Genomic DNA, 21,210 nt, shown 5'->3' with positions numbered 1-21,210 from the left:
ATCAATAATTACAACTAAAGATATAATACTAATAATTCGCGTTGTCCTGATACCAGTATTTTGGTACGGTACCAAAATGTATTTCGATACTTTACTAAATAAAGGGGACCACAAACAATTTAATTATTGTCTTTATTTAAACAAACAATCTTAGGGTACATTAAACATATGTTTCTTATTGCAATTTAGTCCTTAAAAAAAATTGTGAACATACTAGACAACTTGTCATTTAGTAGTAAGTAAACAAACAAAGACTCCTAATTAGTCTGCAGACATATGCAGTAACATATTGTGTCATTTATCATACTATTATCTTGTCAACATTATGAGGGACAAACTGTAAAAATTGATTATTAATCAACTTGTTTATTTACTGTTAATATCTGCTTATTTTCTGTTTAAACATGTTCTATCTACACTTCATTTAAAATCTAATAATCACTTATTCTTCTGTTGTTTGATACTTTATATTAGTTTTGGATGATACCACAAATTTAGGTATCGATTTGATACCAAGTAGTTACAGGAGTTACATTGGTCATATTCAAAGTCCTCATGTGTCCATTGACGTATTTTCTGAGTTTATAAACATAATATACATTTTTAAAAAACGAAATAAGATGTTGTGATGCCCAAAAATATTCATGTAATCATAGTAGTATCGACTAGATACGCTCCTGTACTTGGTATCATTTGTTTACATTTTGATGCCGGTGAGCTTACGGTGTGTAGTGAAGCATAATTAGCTATTCCTCGTCCTGCAGTGATAATGTTAGTTGAAAGAAACTTACTTTATTTGTTGCCATGGAGGTGAGGATTAGTGATTTAGAAGTAGCTAAAACACTGCAGACTGTGGATAAAGTTAAAGTTAAAAGTTAAAGTACCAATGATTGTCACACACACACTAGGTGTGGCGAAATTACTCATCACCCTTGATCACCCCCTGGGAGGTGAGGGGAGCAGTGGGCAACAGCGGTGGCCGCGCCCGGGAATCATTTTTGGTGATTTAACCCCCAATTCCAACCCTTGATGCTGAGTGCCAAGGAGGGAGGTAATGGGTCCCATTTGTATAGTCTTTGGTATGACTCGGCCGGGGTTTGAACTCCCAACCTACCGATCTCAGGGCGGACACTCTAACCACTAGGCCACTGAGTAGGTAAATGGATGGATGTTAGCTGCTAAATAGCTAGCCATGTCTTAAAGCATCTCTTCCTGAGGGCGTTTCAGTGTTATAACTTCACCTTTATCGTTAGTTTTTAGGCCAAAATGCATCCGCTCTCCCTTTTCTGTATACACGCTGTGTCTGCTTGTAAGTACTCTGTGTGTATGTGCCGCAGAACATGCTCGTCTCCTCGTAAACCAGCAATGACACGACGTGACGAAGACGGGGGAGGGGGATCGGTACTTTTTAGAGGCGGCATAGTACCGAATATGAATCATTAGTATCGTGGTACTATACTAATACCGGTATACCGTACACCCTTACTAGTAATTAAAAAACAAACATAATTTGTACATTTTCAGAATGTGCTTGGTGTCCCATAAACAGTTATTTTTAAGTTATCATGCCATGATTTGACCTCCAGATTGGATTTCACTTTAGAACCGATCCTTTGTGTTCTGCACAGATGTTTGTTGTACCATACCTGCGTGATGAGCTCCTGTAACGGTTTGGCTCCTAACTCCTGGATCTTGCTCTCGTTCATACAGGCCTGATAATATCTCTGCGCTTTTTCCTCAGCTTGACTCAGACCTTTCCTGGTTGTGTTCTCTGTTGAAGGAACAACCCAAAACCAAATAAGGACCAGCGAGAGTAGAAAGGTGTGGCGGAGCACGCTCACCTAACAACCGCTTCATGACCAGCATGTTGTGCTCCCACAGGTTGCTGAAGGGCCCCCAGCGGGACTTGCCCTCAGGGAGGGGGTTGTTCTTCATCCAGCCCCCGCAGGCAAAGTTGTAGAAGTCCTGGCAGGGGTCCACGGAGCGATCCAGGGCCGCTGTGACTGCGCTGGCCACCCTGATGCACGACTCCGTCAGACACATGCCGGGGTGAGCTGCGAAGCACATGTCAAATGTCCAATGTTCTCTGAGCAGGAGATGTTTGTGCACCACTCTGAATGTTGGGAAACTTTCAAAACTCAAATACATCTTAGACCATTATTTATGAACACATCTTAGAAAAAACATTTCTCCTCACAAATACCGTATTTTCCGGACCATAGGGCGCACCGGATTATAAGGCGTACTGCCGATGAATGGTCTATTTTTGATCATTTTTCATATATAAGGCGCCGGATTATTGGGTGCATTAAAGGAGTCATATTTATTTATTTTTTCTAAATTGAAAACACTTCCTTGTGGTCTACATAACATGTAATGGTGGTTCTTTGCTTAAAATGTTGCACAGATTATGTTTTATAGATCATCTTCAAGCCGCTTTCTGACCGTCGCTTCTGGATGCGCCGTTTTGTGGGCGGTCTTATTTACGTGGCTCACCTTCTGCAGTGTCTTCTCCCCGTCATCTATGTTGTAGCGGTGTAGCGTGCAAGGACGGGAGTGGAAGAAGTGTCAAAAGGTGGAGCTAACTGTTTTAATGACATTCAGACTCTACTTAAACAACAACACCGGAAATGTGTCCTGTGAAAAACCGTCGGACCGGAACTCTAATAACTAAAGTTCCTTGGGTGAATAATGCAAACTCACTACACCGGTATGTTTTAGCACTTTCATGTTTACTGTTTACTGACATATATAAGTAAGAACTTTACACTACTTTATATTAGCAACGGCAACAGTGGAGGATGAATAAAAATTATATATATTTATTAATATATATAGTAAGTACATAGAGCAACATCGCTCCCTTGTGTCTGTGCCGTCAACTCCTTCCAGCATACACAACAACGAAAACATTTTGATAGATTTTGGAGCGCGATGTGTAATGTTCTATATTTTCAATGGAACATATACAATGTTGGTGTTGTTTACTTGAGTCATATTGCCATCGTAGTGCTGTCTACATGTATCTGTTATGTTTGACTGCCATCTACTGGTCACACTTATCATTACACCATGTACCAAATAAAATAGTATCGAGGTTACTTTGTAAACACTTTTATTTTAAAAGTTCTTAAACCGGATCATTTTTGATCTGGTTTAAGAACAAAGAAGTCATTGTCTGACTTCTTTGCTTAATCCATTTCATAATGCAGGGGTCGGCAACCCGCGGCTCCGGAGCCGCATGCAGCTCTTTGATCACTCTGATGCGGTTCAGCTGCATACTCGCCGACCCCCCCAGTTTTCCCGGGTGGCTTACGGATTTCAGTGCCTCTCGCAGAAAACTCCCGGGATTAATATACTACGATTTTCACTCTTACAATAATGACAAGGGCGTGCCATGATGGTACAGTATTTAGCGCCCTCTACAATCTATATTAACAGCGTGCCAGCCCAGCCTCTTGTTGTATGCATCTTCTGCTTGCACACACAAGTGACAGCAACGCATACTTGGTCAACAGCCACACAGGTTACACTGACGGTGGCCATATAAAACAACTTTAACACTCTTACTAATAATGCGCCACACTTTGAACCAAAACCAAACAAGAATGACAAACACATTTCGGGAGAACATCTGCACCTTAACACAACATAAACACAACAGAACAAATACCCAGAATCCCATGCAGCCCTGACTCTTCCGGGCTACATTATACAACTCTGCTACCACCAAACCCCGCCCCCTCCCCAACCCTGCTCCCTCACACATCAACCCCCCTCCTCACCGTGCGTCGGTTGAGGTGGGCGGGGTTTGGTAGCGGGGGTGTATAATGTAACCCGGAAGAGTTAGGGCTGCATGGGATTCTGGGTATTTGTTCTTTTGTGTTTATGTTGTGTTACGGTGCAGATGTTCTCCCGAAATGTTTGTCATTCTTGTTTGGTGTGGGTTCACAGTGTGGCGCATTATTAGTAAGAGTGTTAAAGTTTTTTACACCGCCACCGTCAGTGTAGCCTGTGTGGTTGTTGACCAAGTATGCCTTGCTGTCACATATGAGGGTAAGCAGATGCCCCGTACAACGTGTGGCTGGTCCGGCACGTTGGTTGTAGTGGGCCCTAAATGCTGTACCATCACGGCACTTTCGAGAGAATAATGGTCCTGAGATTCGTAGTCCACCGGAAAAATCGGGAGGGATGACAATTATGACGCTGTCAAGCGCCATTCATATGAAACTCGCGGGCCGCACTAACATTACATTTTCATATTAAGGTGTGGGCCGCGTGTCTGAGACTCTTGGTTTATACATAGCACAAAGCAAAAAAATACTTTGTATGAAGTGTTATTTCATTTTAAATTTCAAAAGATTTTTGTGGCTCCCATTGTTTTCTTTAATTTGTGAAACTGGTCGAAATGGCTCTTTGAGTGGTAAAGGTTGCCGACCCCTGCCATAATGTAATTCAACATACTGGTATAATAAAAGTTTTAAGTGTTGTGCGTGCATACACATGTTTTAAGTTAGTTTTTCCTCTAAGGTTGTATTTTTTTTTGTTAAGAAGAATTGATTTAATAAATTGATATTCTCTATATCCAACACTATGTATTATTGTAACTCATCTTTAGTGAATGATGTGTACTTTTGTCATTGTTTCCCCATATTTCTGCTCAAGAACTCAGACATGCTAAGACTAGCATGCAGCAGAGACTGCTTGTATTGCACATGATATCGCACACAAGACACGCTGTGGAACTGCTTCTATTGCACATGACATCGCACACCAGTAAACACGCTGTGGGATGGTTTGTTTTACACATGATATCACACACAATAAACACGCTGTAGGACTGCTTGTATCGCACATTATATCACACACAAGTAAACACGCTGCAGGACTGCTTGTATAGCACATGATATCACACACAAGAAAACACGCTGTAGGACTGCTTGTATTGTACATTATATCACACACAAGTAAACACGCTGCAGGACTGCTTGTATAGCACATGATATCACACACAAGAAAACACGCTGTGGGACTGCTTGTATCGCACATGATACCACACACAGGTAAACACGCTGCGGGACTGCTTGTATCACACATGATATTATACACAAGTAAACACGCTGTGGGACTGCTTGTATCCCACATGACATCACACACAAGTAAACACGCTGCAGGACTGCTTGTATCACACATGATATCACACACAAGTAAACACGCTGCAGGACTGCTTGTATCACACATGATATCACACACAAGTAAACACTCTGCAGGACTGCTTGTATCACACATGATATCACACACAGGAGCCGGCATTCTCGTTGTCTCCCCTTCGACAAATGGACAACGTTTTTGGCTAAGTAGAATCACAGCTGACCTGGACATTCGAAAGTTCTCTTGCCATTTCTCTGACACAACACACTCGTTGGCAAACATATCCCACCAGGCTGCCGTTCTTCCAGGCCTTATCCAAAACTCAACATTGCTATGTTGCCGTCTGAGATGTATTGAATCCCAAATACTTTCCTTCTCTTAAGGTATTCATATGTAATTTCCACAAGCGTATGTACATGTAGAAGAAGGAGAAACACGGGCATGTCTGGATGACTCGCCTCCATCTTTCTAGTGGTTACCTCAGAGTTACGAAACCGGTTGTTATGAAGCTGGTTGTTGCGCGTTCTTTCTGACATCACTTCCTGTGTGGGTGCGGTCTTTCTGACGTCACTTCCTCTCTGTACTCAGTTTGTAAACGATCGATGAGTCCACACAAAGTCAAGAGCCGGAGATTCAATTACCCGTGTAAAAAATTATCCAAGATGGGTAACCTTAAACGATGGGTTAGTGTGGATGACACGGGGTTTAGGCTAAATAGTTATTTGTTTAAGGAGTTTTCCAGCTTAATGTAGACAGGGCCTGATTTTCCTCCATGACAATTGTGGCTCGCGCTGTGTCTGGCAGTCTTGACCCCACCTTGCTGACAACACAAGCAGCACTGTAGTTAGGGGATGGTGTATCAGTGGAGGAACAACTGACGGGGTTGTTGAGGTTATGAGACAGGAATGGTGTATCAGTGGAGGGACAACTGAAAAGGTTGTTGAGGTTGTGAGACAGGCATGGTGTATCAGTGGAGAGACAACTGAAGGGGTTGTTGAGGTTGTGAGACAGGAATGATGTATCAGTGGAGGGACAACTGAAGGGGTTGTTGAGGTTGTGAGACAGGAATGGTGCATCAGTGGAGGGACAACTGAAGGGGTTGCTGAGTTTGTGAGACAGGAATGGTGTATCAGTGGAGGGATAACTGAAGGGATTGTTGAGGTTGTGAGACAGGAATGGTGTATCAGTGGAGGGACAACTGAAGGGGGCTGTTGAGGTTGTGAGACAGGGATAGTGTATCAGTGGATAGACAACTGAAGGGGGTTGTTGAGGTTGTGAGATAGGGATGGTGCATTAGTGGAGAGACAACTGAAAGGGGTTGTTGAGGTTGTGAGACAGGAATGGTGTATTAGTGGAGAGACAAGGGCAGGGGGTTGTTGAAGTTGTGAGACAGGAATGGTGTATTAGTGGATAGACAACTGAAGGAGGTTGTTGAGGTTGTGAGACAGGGATGGAGTATTAGTGGAGAGACAACTGAAGAGGGTTGTTGAGGTTGTGTGACAGTAATGGTGTATTAGTGGAGGGACAACTGAAGGGGTTTGTTGAGGTTGTGAGACAGGAATGGTGTATTAGTGGAGAGACAACTGAAGGGGGTTGTTGAGGTTGTGAGACAGGGATGGAGTATTAGTGGAGAGACAACAGAAGGGGGTTGTAGAGGTTGTGAGACAGGGATGGAGTATTAGTGGAGAGACAACAGAAGGGGGTTGTAGAGGTTGTGAGACAGGGATGGAGTATTAGTGGAGAGACAACAGAAGGGGGTTGTTGAGGTTGTGGGACAGGGATGGAGTGTTAGTGGAGAGATAACTGAAGGGGGTTGTTGAGGTTGTGCGACAAGGATGGAGTATTAATGGAGAAACCACTGAAGGGGGTTGTTGAGGTTGTGAGACAGTAATGGTGTATCAGCGGAGAGACAACTGAAGGTGGTTGATGAGGTTGTGAGACAGGGATGGTGTACCAATGGAGAGACAACTGAAGGGGGTTGTTGAGGTTGTGAGACCGGAATGGTGTATCAGTGGAGAGACAACTGAAGGGGGTTGTTGAGGTTGTGAGACAGGGATGGTGTATTAGTGGAGAGACAACTGAAGGGGGTTGTTGAGGTTGTGATAAAGGGATGGTGTATTAGTGGAGAGACAACTGAAGGGGGTTGTTGAGGTTGTGAGACAGGGATGGTGTATTAGTGGAGAGACAACTGAAAGGGGTTGCTGAGGTTGTGATACAGGGATGGTGTATTAGTGGAGAGACAACTGAAGGGGGTTGTTGAGGTTGTGAGACAGGGATGGTGTATTAGTGGAGATACAACTGAAGGGGGTTGTTGAGGTTGTGATACATGGATGGTGTATTAGTGGAGAGACAACTGAAGGGGGTTGTTGAGGTTGTGAGACAGGAATGGAGACAAAGCACCCCGTGGAGGATTCACCCCTCTTCCTTAGATTCTGCCAAGGTGTGATGTGACACGCAGGCTGAATTGCAGGAAGTGTCACCACGCTTCCCCTGGCAACTCACAGGAAACCCACACGTGAGATGGCTCATCCACCGCCTTTATCTGGGCTGGCGGGAAGAGTTGAGATGTGTTCTCAGGAAGCAGAGCTGAAGGTGCGGCTGTGGTGTGTCGTCACACTTTGAAAAGTAATTTCCCACAAAATGACCATTTACAGCAGGGGTGTAAACACAAACAGGTCGTATCCGGCCCGCGAGAGGAGTTTGGTAGGTTTAAAAAGGAGTTTAAATTTTGGAATGAAAGTGCTGTTCTAAATGTGTCCACTGGAGGTCGCAAAATAAATTCTTTGTATCCCCTGCAGCAGGGTATGACTTCAGAGGGGGCGGAGCTATGTAATAAGATAGAGGCAACTCTTCTGTGTTTGGACAGGAGGTACTTACGCTGCTTGTTAGTGATAGAATACAAAATGTACGTTGTCAAAGATGTTGTTGCTCATGTAACCTGTGACATTTACGCACAAATAAATGCTTTTCATCGCCTTTACATTAATGTTGTACTTATGACAGGGGACACATTTTTTGGGCGCACATAAATATGCTGAAATAATATGTATCCCCTTCTAAATTCATATGTGATTCATGAAATAAGTCTACATTCACAAGTTTTGTTGTACAAACCCCGTTTCCATATGAGTTGGGAAATTGTGTTAGATGTAAATATAAACAGAATACAATGATTTGCAAATCATTTTCAACCCATATTCAGTTGAATATGCTACAAAGACAACATATTTGATGTTCAAACTGATAAACATTTTTTTTTTTGCAAATAATCATTAACTTTAGAATTTGATGCCAGCAACACGTGACAAAGAAGTTGGGAAAGGTGGCAATAACACTGATAAAGTTGAGGAATGCTCATCAAACACTTATTTGGAACATCGCACATTTGTGCAGGCTAATTGGGAACAGGTGGGTGCAATGATTGGGTATAAAAACAGCTTCCCAAAAAATGCTCAGTCTTTCACAAGAAAGGATGGGGCGAGGTACACCCCTTTGTCCACAACTGCGTGAGCAAATAGTCAAACAGTTTAAGAACAACGTTTCTCAAAGTGCAATTGCAAGAAATTTAGGGATTTCAACATCTACGGTCCATAATATCATCAAAAGGCTCAGAAAATCTGGAGAAATCACTCCAGGTAAGCGGCATGGCCGGAAACCAACATTGAATGACCGTGACCTTCGATCCCTCAGACGGCACTGTATCAAAAACCGACATCAATCTCTAAAGGATATCACCACATGGGCTCAGGAACACTTCAGAAAACCACTGTCACTAAATACAGTTCGTCGCTACATCTGTAAGTGCAAGTTAAAGCTCTACTATGCAAAGCGAAAGCCATTTATCAACAACATCCAGAAACGCCGCCGGCTTCCGAGATCATCTGAGATGGACTCATGCAAAGTGGAAAAGTGCTCTGTGGTCTGACGAGTCCCCATTTGAAAATGTTTTTGGAAATATTCGACATCGTGTCATCCGGACCAAAGGGGAAGCGAACCATTCAGACTGTTATCGACGCAAAATTGAAAAGCCAGCATCTGTGATATATGGGTGTCCATTAGTGCCCAAGGCATGGGTAACTTACACATCTGTGAAGGCACCATTAATGCTGAAAGGTACATACAGGTTTTGGAACAACATATGCTGCCATCTAAGCGCCGTCTTTTTCATGGACGCCCCTGCTTATTTCAGCAAGACAATGCCAAGCCACATTCAGCACGTGTTACAACAGCGTGGCTTCGTAAAAAAAAGAGTGCGGGTACTTTCCTGGCCCGCCTGCAGTCCTGACCTGTCTCCCATCGAAAATGTGTGGCGCATTATGAAGCGTAAAATACGACAGCGGAGACTCCGGACTGTTGAACGACTGAAGCTCTACATAAAACAAGAATGGGAAAGAATTCCACTTTCAAAGCTTCAACAATTAGTTTCCTCAGTTCCCAATCGTTTATTGAGTGTTGTTAAAAGAAAAGGTGATTTAACACAGTGGTGAACATGCCCTTTCCCAACTACTTTGGCATGTGTTGCAGCCATGAAATTCTAAGTTAATTATTATTTGTAAAAAAAAAAAAAATAAAGTTTATGAGTTTGAACATCAAATATCTTGTCTTTGTAGTGCATTCAATTGAATATGGGTTGAAAAGGATTTGCAAATCATTGTATTCCGTTTATATTTACATCTAACACAATTTCCCAACTCATATGGAAACAGGGTTTGTAGATGATGCTACATATGTACAGAATAAACAACATCAAATCAAATCAAATCAACTTTATTTATAAAGCATATTTAAAATTTACCACACGGGTAGCCAAAGTGCTGTACAATGAACAGGTTAAAAGATAAAACGAGTACCGAGCAAACACAACACAACACAAACAGAACACGATAAAAAATAAATAATTAAAATAGAATAGATAAAAAAAAACATAAAAACATAAAAACAGGTTCACAGCAGGTGTATTATGGGGCGCCATTGCAGGATGGATATCACTCAGTGTTAAAAGCCATGGAATAAAAGTATGTTTTTAAGAGAGATTTAAAAACAGGAAGAGAGGAGGCTTGTCTAACACTCAGGGGTAGGTCGTTCCAGAGCTTGGGAGCAGCAACGGCGAAAGCTCTGTCACCTCTAAGCTTCAGCCTTGTGTCAGGGACCGTCAACAGCAGCTGATTGGCTGATCTTAAGGATCGGGTGGGGCAGTAAGGCTGAAGGAGGTCGGAGAGATAGGTTGGCGCGAGGTTGTTTAGACATTTAAAAACAAATAAAAGGAGTTTAAAATTGATTCGGTAACGCACAGGGAGCCAGTGAAGGGACGCTAAAATAGACATAGAATAGGAATAGAATAGAATAGAATAGAAAGTACTTTATTGATCCCTGGGGGAAGTTCCCCACCATCAGTTGGGTAACATGAGTACACTACTGTCACACCGCGGTGAGGGATGTCTTGTCTTGGTTTTTTCTGTCTTGTGATGTGCATGTTTTAGTTTGAAAAGTAACTCTCCTCTCGTTTCAGGTCACTTGCCCTTCCTTTTGTGTCATCAGTCTGACGTCATCCCGATTCCCTGATTGTTTCCACCTGTTCCCTATTACCCTCATGTGTCTTATAAGCCCACTCCTTCCTTTGTTCTGTGCCAGATTGTTTCGTTTATTCGTGCTCTCTAGCATCCATGTTCCTGTCCATGCCTTGTCTTGCCTTGCCTCGTCTTGTGATTAAGTTCCTTGATCTTGAATCCCTTCGTTACTATTTTGAGTTTTTCCTTTCTTCCTCCTCAGCAGAGTGATTTTTTGTTATTTAGTATAATCAGCCGAAGTGGTGAGTTTCAGTTATTTTTCATTCTTTCCTCAAATTTTTGAGTGACTATTTTTGTTAATACTTTATTAGATTAGTTAGTGTAGAAATGTTCATAGATATTTGTTTCTTCCTCCAGTTGGAGCGTTTTCTGTTTATACCTTTTATAGCATATACGGCGCCAATTATAGTTCGTCTTTGCTTTTGTGTTTTCCTCCGTTCGGAGTGATTTTTGGTTGTTCCTATTTTTTTTGGAACCTTTTTGCCGATTAGTTTTTGATTAAAATAGATATTGTAGTCCTTGACTTTGGAGGTGAAAGGAAGCTGTCAAAATAAAAGCCTATCTAAATTCCCTACTCTGCATCTGAGTCCTATCCTTTTACCAAGCCTGACAGTACAATCTGGCCAGTATGGACCCAGCAGAGAAAGGGCAGTTTTCCGCGGCCATACAGGATCAGGAAGCCCGCCTCTCACGCCAAGAGGAGTTTCAGAAGGCGATGGCCGAACATATGGGTCGCCTTACCTCCCAGCTACAGGAGATGGTCTTGCGACTTCCTCAAGCCCCCGCATCGGCTCCCGTACCTGCTTCCCCACCACCTACGTCATTCGCCGGAGCCGGAAGTAAATTGGCACCCCCAGCTCACTACTCAGGTGAAACAGGACAATGCAAAGCTTTCATTATAGACTGCTCAATTCATTTTGAATTTACTCCTCACGCCTTTCCCATGGAGCGAGCGAAAATCGCTTTCATGATCTCCCATCTGACGGGTAGAGCCAAGGCATGGGCTTCCGCCGAGTGGGGCCGGAGCTCAGCTATCTGCAGCTCTCTCACAGACTTCCAGACTGCCCTTAAAATGACTTTTGATCCGGTCACAGACGACCGGGAGACAGCTCAGGAGCTAAGCAGGTTGAGGCAAGGTCGAGACTCTGTATGTGATTACGCCATCCGATTCCGCACGCTATCGGCGGAGAGCGGGTGGAACTCCGCGGCACTCTATGACACTTTTTTGAAGGGGCTGGCCGCACCTATTTAGGATTTACTAATTCCATTAGATTTACCTGCCGGGTTGGACGAGCTTATCGCGCTCGCCATCCGCACTGACAACAGGCTCACTCAACTCAGGCGACATCGGAGCGTAAGGACCACAACTACGGGAGGAGCGACACACTCTCAAACACAGTACAGACCGGCTTTCTACCCCGCTTCCCCCGCGCCGAGTCATCCCATTTCCCTGGAGGAAGGTGAGGATCCCATGCAGCTGGGGAGAGCGCGGCTGACGCAGGAGGAACGCCAGAGACGACAGCTTGAAGGGCGGTGTTTTTACTGCGGGGAGCCGGGCCACCTCGTCGCCACCTGTCCGGTTAAACGACCCATAGGAGTGAGTCAACTAACTGTTTCTACTCCCATTACGCGTACTCTCACTAAAATCAAGGTAAAACATCACACTGTCACAGACATTGGGGCACTTATTGACTCAGGGGCGGATGAGAGTTTAATGGACTGGGGTCTGGCTGCTAAATTAGGTGTCAAGTCTGAGCCATTATCTCGACCCATTAGAGCTAGAGCTCTTGATGGTAAGGAACTGTTTATTATTACCCACACCACAGAACCTATCCGCATATGCATAAAGGACCATGAAGAAAAAATTTGCTTGTATCTGTTCAAAACCTCATCGCACACTTTGATTTTGGGACAACCGTGGCTTTTTCGCCACAACCCCCAGATAGACTGGAGGTCAGGTGAAATTAAAACATGGGGAAAGGACTGTGTAAATGAGTGTTTCACCAGTGCTACACAAATTAAAAGTGTAGCGCAACTCAATTTGCTTTCTGCAAACCCCGCCACAGAATCGGAATACCCGGACCTGAATTCGGTGCCCCCATGTTACCATCAGCTACGAGAGGTATTTAGCAAGACTAAAGCCATGTCTCTTCCTCCACACCGCCCATATGACTGCGCCATTAACTTGATCCCAGGATCCACCATTCCCAAAGGTCGCCTGTACTCCGTTTCCGGTCCTGAGAGGGCGGCCATGAAGGAGTACCTCACAGACTCATTAAGAGCGGGACTGATCCGCCCCTCCTCATCACCAGCAGGTGCCGGATTCTTCTTCGTGGACAAAATAGATGGAACCCTGACACCCTGCATCGACTACAGCCCACTAAACGACATCACCATCAAGAACCGGTACCCCCTCCCTCTCATGAACTCTGTGTTTGACCAACTCCAGCAAGCCAAGGTATTTACTAAACTTGACCTTCGTAATGCCTATCATCTCATCCGCATAAGAGAGGGGGATGAGTGGAAGACTGGTTTTAACACTCCCAGTGGACACTATGAGTATTTAGTAATGCCATTTGGACTCACCAATGCTCCTGCTGTACTTCAAGCCATGATAAATGATGTGCTAAGAGACTTCCTAGACCATTTTGTATATGTGTACCTTGATGACATTTTAATTTATTCTACAGACATTGAGACTCATAAGGTCCACGTGACCAAGGTCCTTAAAAGGCTACTGGAGAACCAGCTATTTGTCAAAGCCGAAAAGAGTGAGTTTCATGCCAACACTATCTTCTTCTTGGGCTTTATCGTAGCTCCTGAAAGAGTTAAGATGGACCCGGCTAAAGTTAGCGCCGTAGCCGACTGGCCCACTCCTGATAGCCGGAAGAGGGTTCAACAGTTCTTGGGGTTTGCTAATTTTTATAGACGATTTATCAGAGATTTTAGCACAATAGCTGCCTCTCTCCATGCTCTCACTTCCACCCAGGTGCAGTTCCGCTGGTCTCCAGAGGCTGAAAGGGCGTTCCAGAACCTTAAGCATCGCTTCACTTCAGCTCCTATCCTCACCATGCCAGATCCCCAACGCCAGTTTGTGGTAGAGGTGGATGCCTCCAACGACGGAATCGGAGCCGTCCTCTCCCAACGCTCAGAGAAGGATGGTAAAATGCATCCCTGCGCCTTCCTGTCAAGACGCCTATCCAAAGCTGAGAGGAATTATGATGTCGGTAACCGTGAGTTGTTGGCGGTCAAAATCGCTCTGGAGGAGTGGAGGCACTGGCTAGAGGGCGCCGATTTCCCGTTCATTGTCTGGACTGATCATAAAAATCTTGAGTATATCAAAAGGGCTAAAAGACTCAATTCTCGCCAGGCCAGGTGGGCGCTCTTCTTTAACCGTTTCTCTTTTTCTCTCTCTTACAGGCCGGGGTGCCGAAACGTCAAGCCAGACGTCCTGTCTCGACTGTTTGACCCCGAGCCTGTTGCCAAGGAACCTGAAACTATCCTTCCACTTACCCGTGTGGTTGGAGTAGTCACCTGGCAAATAGAAGATGAGGTGAAGCAGGCAAATGGTGGAGTCCCGCCACCTAGTGGGTGCCCAGATAACCGCTTGTTTGTCCCGGTTGAGTTGCGCCCACAGGTGATCCACTGGGCTCACACCTCCCTGCTTTCATGCCACCCGGGAGTTCGGAGAACGATGTTCGCCATCTCTCGGCGGTTTTGGTGGCCAGCCATGGAGCCGGAGGTACGGGAGTACGTGGAAGCATGTTCGGTCTGCGCTCGGAACAAGACTTCCTCTGGATCCCGTATGGGCCTATTGCAGCCCCTACCCATTCCCTCCAGACCGTGGTCCGACATCTCAATGGACTTCGTCACGGGGCTCCCGGTCTCTCAAGGTAACACCACCGTCCTCACGGTGGTGGACCGTTTCACCAAGATGGTGAGATTCATTGCCTTGCCTAAACTGCCCTCCGCCAAGGAGACAGCAGAAATCATGATGAACAATGTTTTCAAAATTCACGGCTTCCCTAAAGACATTGTCTCCGACCGGGGGCCCCAGTTCGTATCACGGTTCTGGAAGGAGTTCTGCAGGCTCATCGGAGCTAAAGTCAGCCTGACCTCAGGTTATCACCCGGAGGCCAACGGCCAGACCGAACGCCTCAACCAACAACTGGAAAACTGCCTCCGGTGCCTGGTGTCCCAAAATCCCCCTACATGGAGCAAACACCTGGTCTGGGTCGAGTATGCTCACAATTCGTTACCTACATCTGCCACAGGGTTCTCGCCTTTCAAAAGTGCTTATGGTTTTCAACCTCCAGTCTTTCCAGACAATGAGCTGGAAGTGTTGGTCCCCTCTGCACATGCCATGGTCCGATGCTGCCGACGCATCTGGGCAGCAGCTCGTCAGGTGCTGGTTCAACAAGGGGACAGAGTGAAGAAGGCAGCGGATCGCAAGAGGCGACCCGCCCCGGCATATCGACCAGGGCAGAGAGTATGGCTCTCAGCAAAGGACATGCGGCTCAAAGTTCCCTCCAAGAAGCTAGCACCACGGTTCGTAGGTCCATACCCCATTACTAAAATCATCGGGCCCTCAGCAGTAAGACTCCGTCTGCCTCGGTCCCTGCGTGTACACCCGACCTTCCACGTCAGCCGAGTAAAACCTGTCAAAGAGAGCCCGCTGGTTCCGGCCACCACGTCCCCACCACCACCCGAGATGATTGAGGGTGGCCCTGTCTACAAGGTCAAGAAGTTGTTGGCAGTTCGCAGTCGGGGTCGGGGCAGACAGTACTTGGTAGACTGGGAGGGGTACGGACCGGAGGAGAGACAGTGGGTGCCTTCTCGATATATCATGGACTCCACCCTCATTGAAGACTTTCATAGGGACCATCCTGGACAATCTGGGCCGTCAGGAGTCGGCCCTAGAAGGGGGGGTACTGTCACACCGCGGTGAGGGATGTCTTGTCTTGGTTTTTTCTGTCTTGTGATGTGCATGTTTTAGTTTGAAAAGTAACTCTCCTCTCGTTTCAGGTCACTTGCCCTTCCTTTTGTGTCATCAGTCTGACGTCATCCCGATTCCCTGATTGTTTCCACCTGTTCCCTTTCACCCTCATGTGTCTTATAAGCCCACTCCTTCCTTTGTTCTGTGCCAGATTGTTTCGTTTATTCGTGCTCTCTAGCATCCATGTTCCTGTCCATGCCTTGTCTTGCCTTGCCTCGTCTTGTGATTAAGTTCCTTGATCTTGAATCCCTTTGTTACTATTTTGAGTTTTTCCTTTCTTCCTCCTCAGCAGAGTGATTTTTTGTTATTTAGTATAATCAGCCGAAGTGGTGAGTTTCAGTTATTTTTCATTCTTTCCTCAAATTTTTGAGTGACTATTTTTGTTAATACTTTATTAGATTAGTTAGTGTAGAAATTTTCATAGATATTTGTTTCTTCCTCCAGTTGGAGCGTTTTCTGTTTATACCTTTTATAGCATATACGGCGCCAATTATAGTTCGTCTTTGCTTTTGTGTTTTCCTCCGTTCGGTGTGATTTTTGGTTGTTCCTATTTTTTTTGGAACCTTTTTACCGATTAGTTTTTGATTAAAATAGATATTGTAATCCTTGACTTTGGAGGTGAAAGGAAGCTGTCAAAATAAAAGCCTATCTAAATTCCCTACTCTGCATCTGAGTCCTATCCTTTTACCAAGCCTGACAACTACATTAATAACATCCTGTCATTTAAATTGAATATTATTATTCATTTCATCTTCTGATAGACTTGAAATTAACACCAATGGGCGCATTTTAAAACTTTGCAAGAATCTATTGCACCTATTTGACTGATGAACATTAGAAAGTATATATGACGACAAATAAAGAGAAAATACTATTAACTGGAACATGTAAGTGTAAACAAAAACATTTTCAGAAAGGTTTATTTTTAAACAAAGAAAACCATCTGAAGTTATCTTTACTTCTAAGTTATCATGCCATGATCTTCCTCCATGAGGCCCCTGAACTAAAATTACTTTGACACCCCTGATCTAGAGCTCACATGGCACTTAATGCATGGTCATCTTGGCCCAGGAAGAACACAAACAAAAACACAATTTTTTAAATAATCTTTAGGGATATGTATGAAGGCGTACGGTCTGGATTGTCCTGTACACTTTATATGGACTGCTATTTTTATTGTTGTCAAAAAGTTAACACAGCTTTTAAAAACTTAAAAATAAATATTTAAGATGTTCCAAAGTTGTAATTCAATACAGTGGGACCTCCACTTACGAACCCCTCATTGTACAAACTTTTTGATTTACAAACTGCAAACCTATTAAAAATATGCTTTGTTCTACAATTCTTGTCTCAATGTACGAGTGTTCCATCCACCCATTTTGTGCCCGGCAGCATATCCATTTATTTTTTACTGCTTTTTATGCAGGTTTTTTTTTTAGCCATTTTACAAGTTTTGCTAGCTCAATTTGATTTCAAAGAATGCAATGTGATGTGTGGTCAGGAAGTATCCACAGTGTTGTCAACATTGTACCCCGCCTCGCCCTCCCTTTGGCTGAAGACCGAGAAGAATAACTCACAAGGTGAAGTGGATTTTATGTTTCATTCCTAATCATTGTAGCGACCTGGATGTTAAAGTTACTGTAAGTAGTTTTGTGATTTCAAAGTGTGATGCACCACACAGCGAGTGACAGTGTGTGTGCCTGTGCAGAGCAGCTGCATAGGAAGAGGCAATAACTAAATATTCACATTTATGTAGTTTCTAATGGGGAAATTGTCTTCAATGTTAGACAGGCCTCCTCTCTTCCTGCTTTTAAATAGTTTTTAAAAACACACTATTATTCCATGGCCTTTAACACTATGTGATCTCCATCCTGCTATGGCGTCCCATAATGCACCTGTTGTGAACCTGTTTCTATGTTTTAATTATTTATTTTTTATCGAGCTCTGTTTGTGTTGTGTTGTGTTTGCTCGTTTTTCTTGTGTTATCTTTTAACCTGCCTATTGTACAGCACTTTGGCTACATACTAAATTTTAAATGTGCTTTATAAATAAAGTTGATTTGATTTGATTTGATTCAATATACAAACTTTTCTATTGACGAACCCTATTCAAGAACCAATTAAGTTTGTAAACCGAGATTCCTCTGAAATTACATTTAAATACCTGTTATGACGGTGCCAGTTTTGATTTGGTCGCCTTAAAACAGGGGTGTCAAACTCATTTTCATTGAGGGCCACATTGCAGTTATGGCTGCCCTCGGGGGGCCCCGGTTAACAGTAGATAATTTATGAATATAAATGTATAAGGGTATTGCCTTATATTACATAATTGCAAAGGCATTTTATTATTAAATATATTTTCTATGTACATTGTGAAAATAAAAGTGTACATTTTTACAGTTAATACCTGACAGCTCAGTTGCCAGAATTTTAGTGTAAAATCTATGTTGGTATGTACAGTGTAATATTGTAAATGGAAAAAAATTTTTACATAAGAATTCTTGTGATTGAGCTGCCAGTTTTTTTAAATGTAAAATCTATTTTTAGGTGTATTACTGTAAATGGAAAAACGATACCACAGTTTTTTTATGGTAAAATTCTTGCGACTTTTTTTTACCATAAAATCTATTATTTTTACAGTGTAGAAATGGATGGATAACTTGCTTTGAAATCATAAGTCAAGCAGATATTTAAGTATTTATTTTATTGTAACAAAAGACGTTTGAATGGATGCTCACATAATTATTGCATTATTTGATATTTTAACTTTAAAATATATTTAATTGCATGCAGTACATGTATTTTTTTCTGTCAAAATAGAAAGAATTAATACTCTTAGTAAGAAATATAAAGTACTTTATTGACGCATATTAGGGCCAAAAAAAATGATGTGGCGGGTCAGATTTGGCCCCGGGGCCTTGAGTTTGACACCTTTGCCTTAGAAGGTTGCCATGACAGCAAAGTTACCCAAAACAGCAACAACGACAAAAATCAGTTTAAGCAGATTCATAAAGTAAAGATGCGTTAGAAAGTTAAATGGAAATTAGTAACGGAAGTCATCAAAATTACATCTTTGCATCCTTAAGTTTAACATCGATAGTCCAGTACTACAAGCAGTCCAGTACTCACTTTGCCGGTAGAAGACGGCGGTCGTGATGAGCGATACGAACAGGCCCACAGAAAGGACACACACTAAAACCAGGAGCCTCCTCTCCCGCGGCGTTCTCTCAGGCCAACAAGGGAGGCCACGCTCCTGCAGAAGATTCACCTGCACACACATACACACCTTCTTGTTAAGTGCAAAACAACTTATTTTCTACTCATTACAAACACACATTGTGACTGACAAAAGCACACTACCAGGATAATGCAAAGAGTAATTAGAGAAGCTATAGTGCTGCAGTGCCCTTCTTTTTAGCACTTTCAACCGGAAGTACAAGAGCCGTTCCGTCCATAGCGTTTCTACTCTTATGGATTCTTCATTCATCACTCCAAGAAACGTTTGTAAGTTTAACAATATAACTAAAACTGTTTACACATACTAAACCGTTCAATGTGTGACGTCTGTAGGAAGTAGTAGTGTTACCTCTAGTGTTTTCATGCATATCTGTACGTAATGTAATCAAACAAGCTCCGTTAGCATTAGCTAACATGCTAACACATTTCACAACATATATAGATTATAGTCCGGTGCGGCTAATATATGGAAACATATATACCTTTACAAAAATTTAGTGGGTGCGTTTGGAAACAATTAAGGTATGTAAATAAACATTTACAGAATATTTCTGTGTAAATAACTCATTTCACAACATATATGGATTATAGTCCGGTGCGGCTAATATATGGAAACATATATATTTTTACTAAAATTGAGTGGGTGCGGCATACACACAAGTGTGCTCCATAGTACGAAAATTACTGTAACTAATGTACCGACAAAGAGGATTACATACCAATACGTAGCGTAAAAATGGCTACTCAAAAATTCGGTATTGTTTTGTAAAAACATGAAGACCAACTGGGAACCAGTAAGAATTGTAAGCATATGGTTCAAATGAGCAAAATCTGCCTTCCCTGTCAAAGTTGGGTCACTTTGTTTTCCACACGACGATTCCACTGTCACAGATTTCTTTCTCACCTTGATACACCCGCTGTGGAGACCAACATTGCATGATTCAGACTTATGTGCCTAAAACTATTCCGCTCGCTAAACTATCAAATAAGAAGATCTTAAGTTAAAGTGGCCCACATTTCTGGCCTGGACTTTAACTGGTAGAAGAAGAGCACATCCCTTTTGTATTCCATCAGCTGCTTTTATTTCCCTAAAAAAATCACAGCAGCGTCCAGGCTGCTCAGTACAAGGTAGCTAAGGCAATAATGATATTAAAAGAAAGATGGTACTATACAAGGTGAGGCTGTGGGGCGTTATACTGGAAAATGGAACATATATCGGCCTGGATGATATTTAATTTTATCCATTCATTAAAGTTTTTGTTGCGGGTGATTTAAAGAATTAAAAATTCTAGTTGTTTTCCCTCTTGCAAAGGGCATATCCTTTGCTCCTTCCTCCCCCTCGTGTCACACACAGGAACATCATGGTGACGACGAGAGTGCAAAGTTTGTTCCCGAGAAAGGAAGATGGTCGTCAGTGGTTTGCAGCAGCAGACAAGTGAGTTTGTGAAAAGACATTTTTAAATGTCACCTGTGCAAAAACATTGTTTCCTATGAAGAAAAGTGCTGTACAAACTGTTCTATTTAACTATTCGTTAAACAGCCAATCAAGTTTGTAAAGCCATACTAATAACATAGAAAATGGTACCATATTCTGGACTATAAGATGCTACTTTTTTCCTACACTTTGAATCCTGCGGCTTATAAAATGGTGCGGCTAATTTATGGATTTTTGTTTGCTGACGGCTATGAAGCAAAAAGCTTTCATTAAACACATGCAAAGACACTTTAATCGTGTATTATTGTTTGTGCTATGGCGTCATCTTTTGGAGGAGTTTGCTCACTGCAGGTGCTACTGGATCAGGGGTGTCAAACTCATTTTAGTTTTATTGAGTTTGTTTAGCTGACTGGAGAAGTAGCTCCCGCACCATGACGATGACTTCTGTTTTGTTGGATCAGCTGTTAACAATTAAGGTATGTAAATAAACATTTACAGAATATTTCTGTGTATGTAACATTTCACAACGTATATATCTGCGGCTTATAGGCCTGTGAGGCTCAATATTTTTCTTCTGAAATTGAGTGGGAGTGGCTATTGGTGCGCTCTATAGTCCGGAAAATAGGGTAATTCCACCTATCTTGTATAAAACAGTGGTTGAATGATACAATTTCCGATTCTGGGGTTGTAGGAGTAGTTCCACCATGACACAATATATGTTGTTTAACACATGTTCAGTTTCAGGCTACTGTTTGAAGTATGTGTGATATTGGGAGTGGAAGGACTGGACTCTATCAGGGTGTGGCAACGCTTCCATCCTGAATC

At 43.0% G+C, this 21,210-nt stretch overlaps 1 protein-coding gene across 1 annotated transcript in view; it reads right to left on the bottom strand.

The window, feature by feature from the left end:
- ece1 (endothelin converting enzyme 1) overlaps positions 1–21,210 on the bottom strand; it is a 141,581-nt gene that overhangs the window by 50,475 nt on the left and 69,896 nt on the right. The window contains exons 5-7 of the mRNA XM_061937801.2: positions 18,843–18,981; positions 1,842–2,054; positions 1,647–1,771 (exon numbers count right to left, since the gene is read on the bottom strand). Coding sequence (XP_061793785.1) covers positions 1,647–1,771; positions 1,842–2,054; positions 18,843–18,981 — 477 coding nt within the window. The remainder of the gene's footprint in view (positions 1–1,646; positions 1,772–1,841; positions 2,055–18,842; positions 18,982–21,210) is intronic.

Source organism: Nerophis lumbriciformis, linkage group LG03 (assembly GCF_033978685.3).
Source record: "Nerophis lumbriciformis linkage group LG03, RoL_Nlum_v2.1, whole genome shotgun sequence".
Classification (NCBI taxonomy): Eukaryota; Metazoa; Chordata; class Actinopteri; order Syngnathiformes; family Syngnathidae; genus Nerophis; species Nerophis lumbriciformis.
The sequence above is the reverse complement of the archived record's forward strand: the minus strand, read 5'-3'. Positions and strand labels throughout refer to the sequence as shown.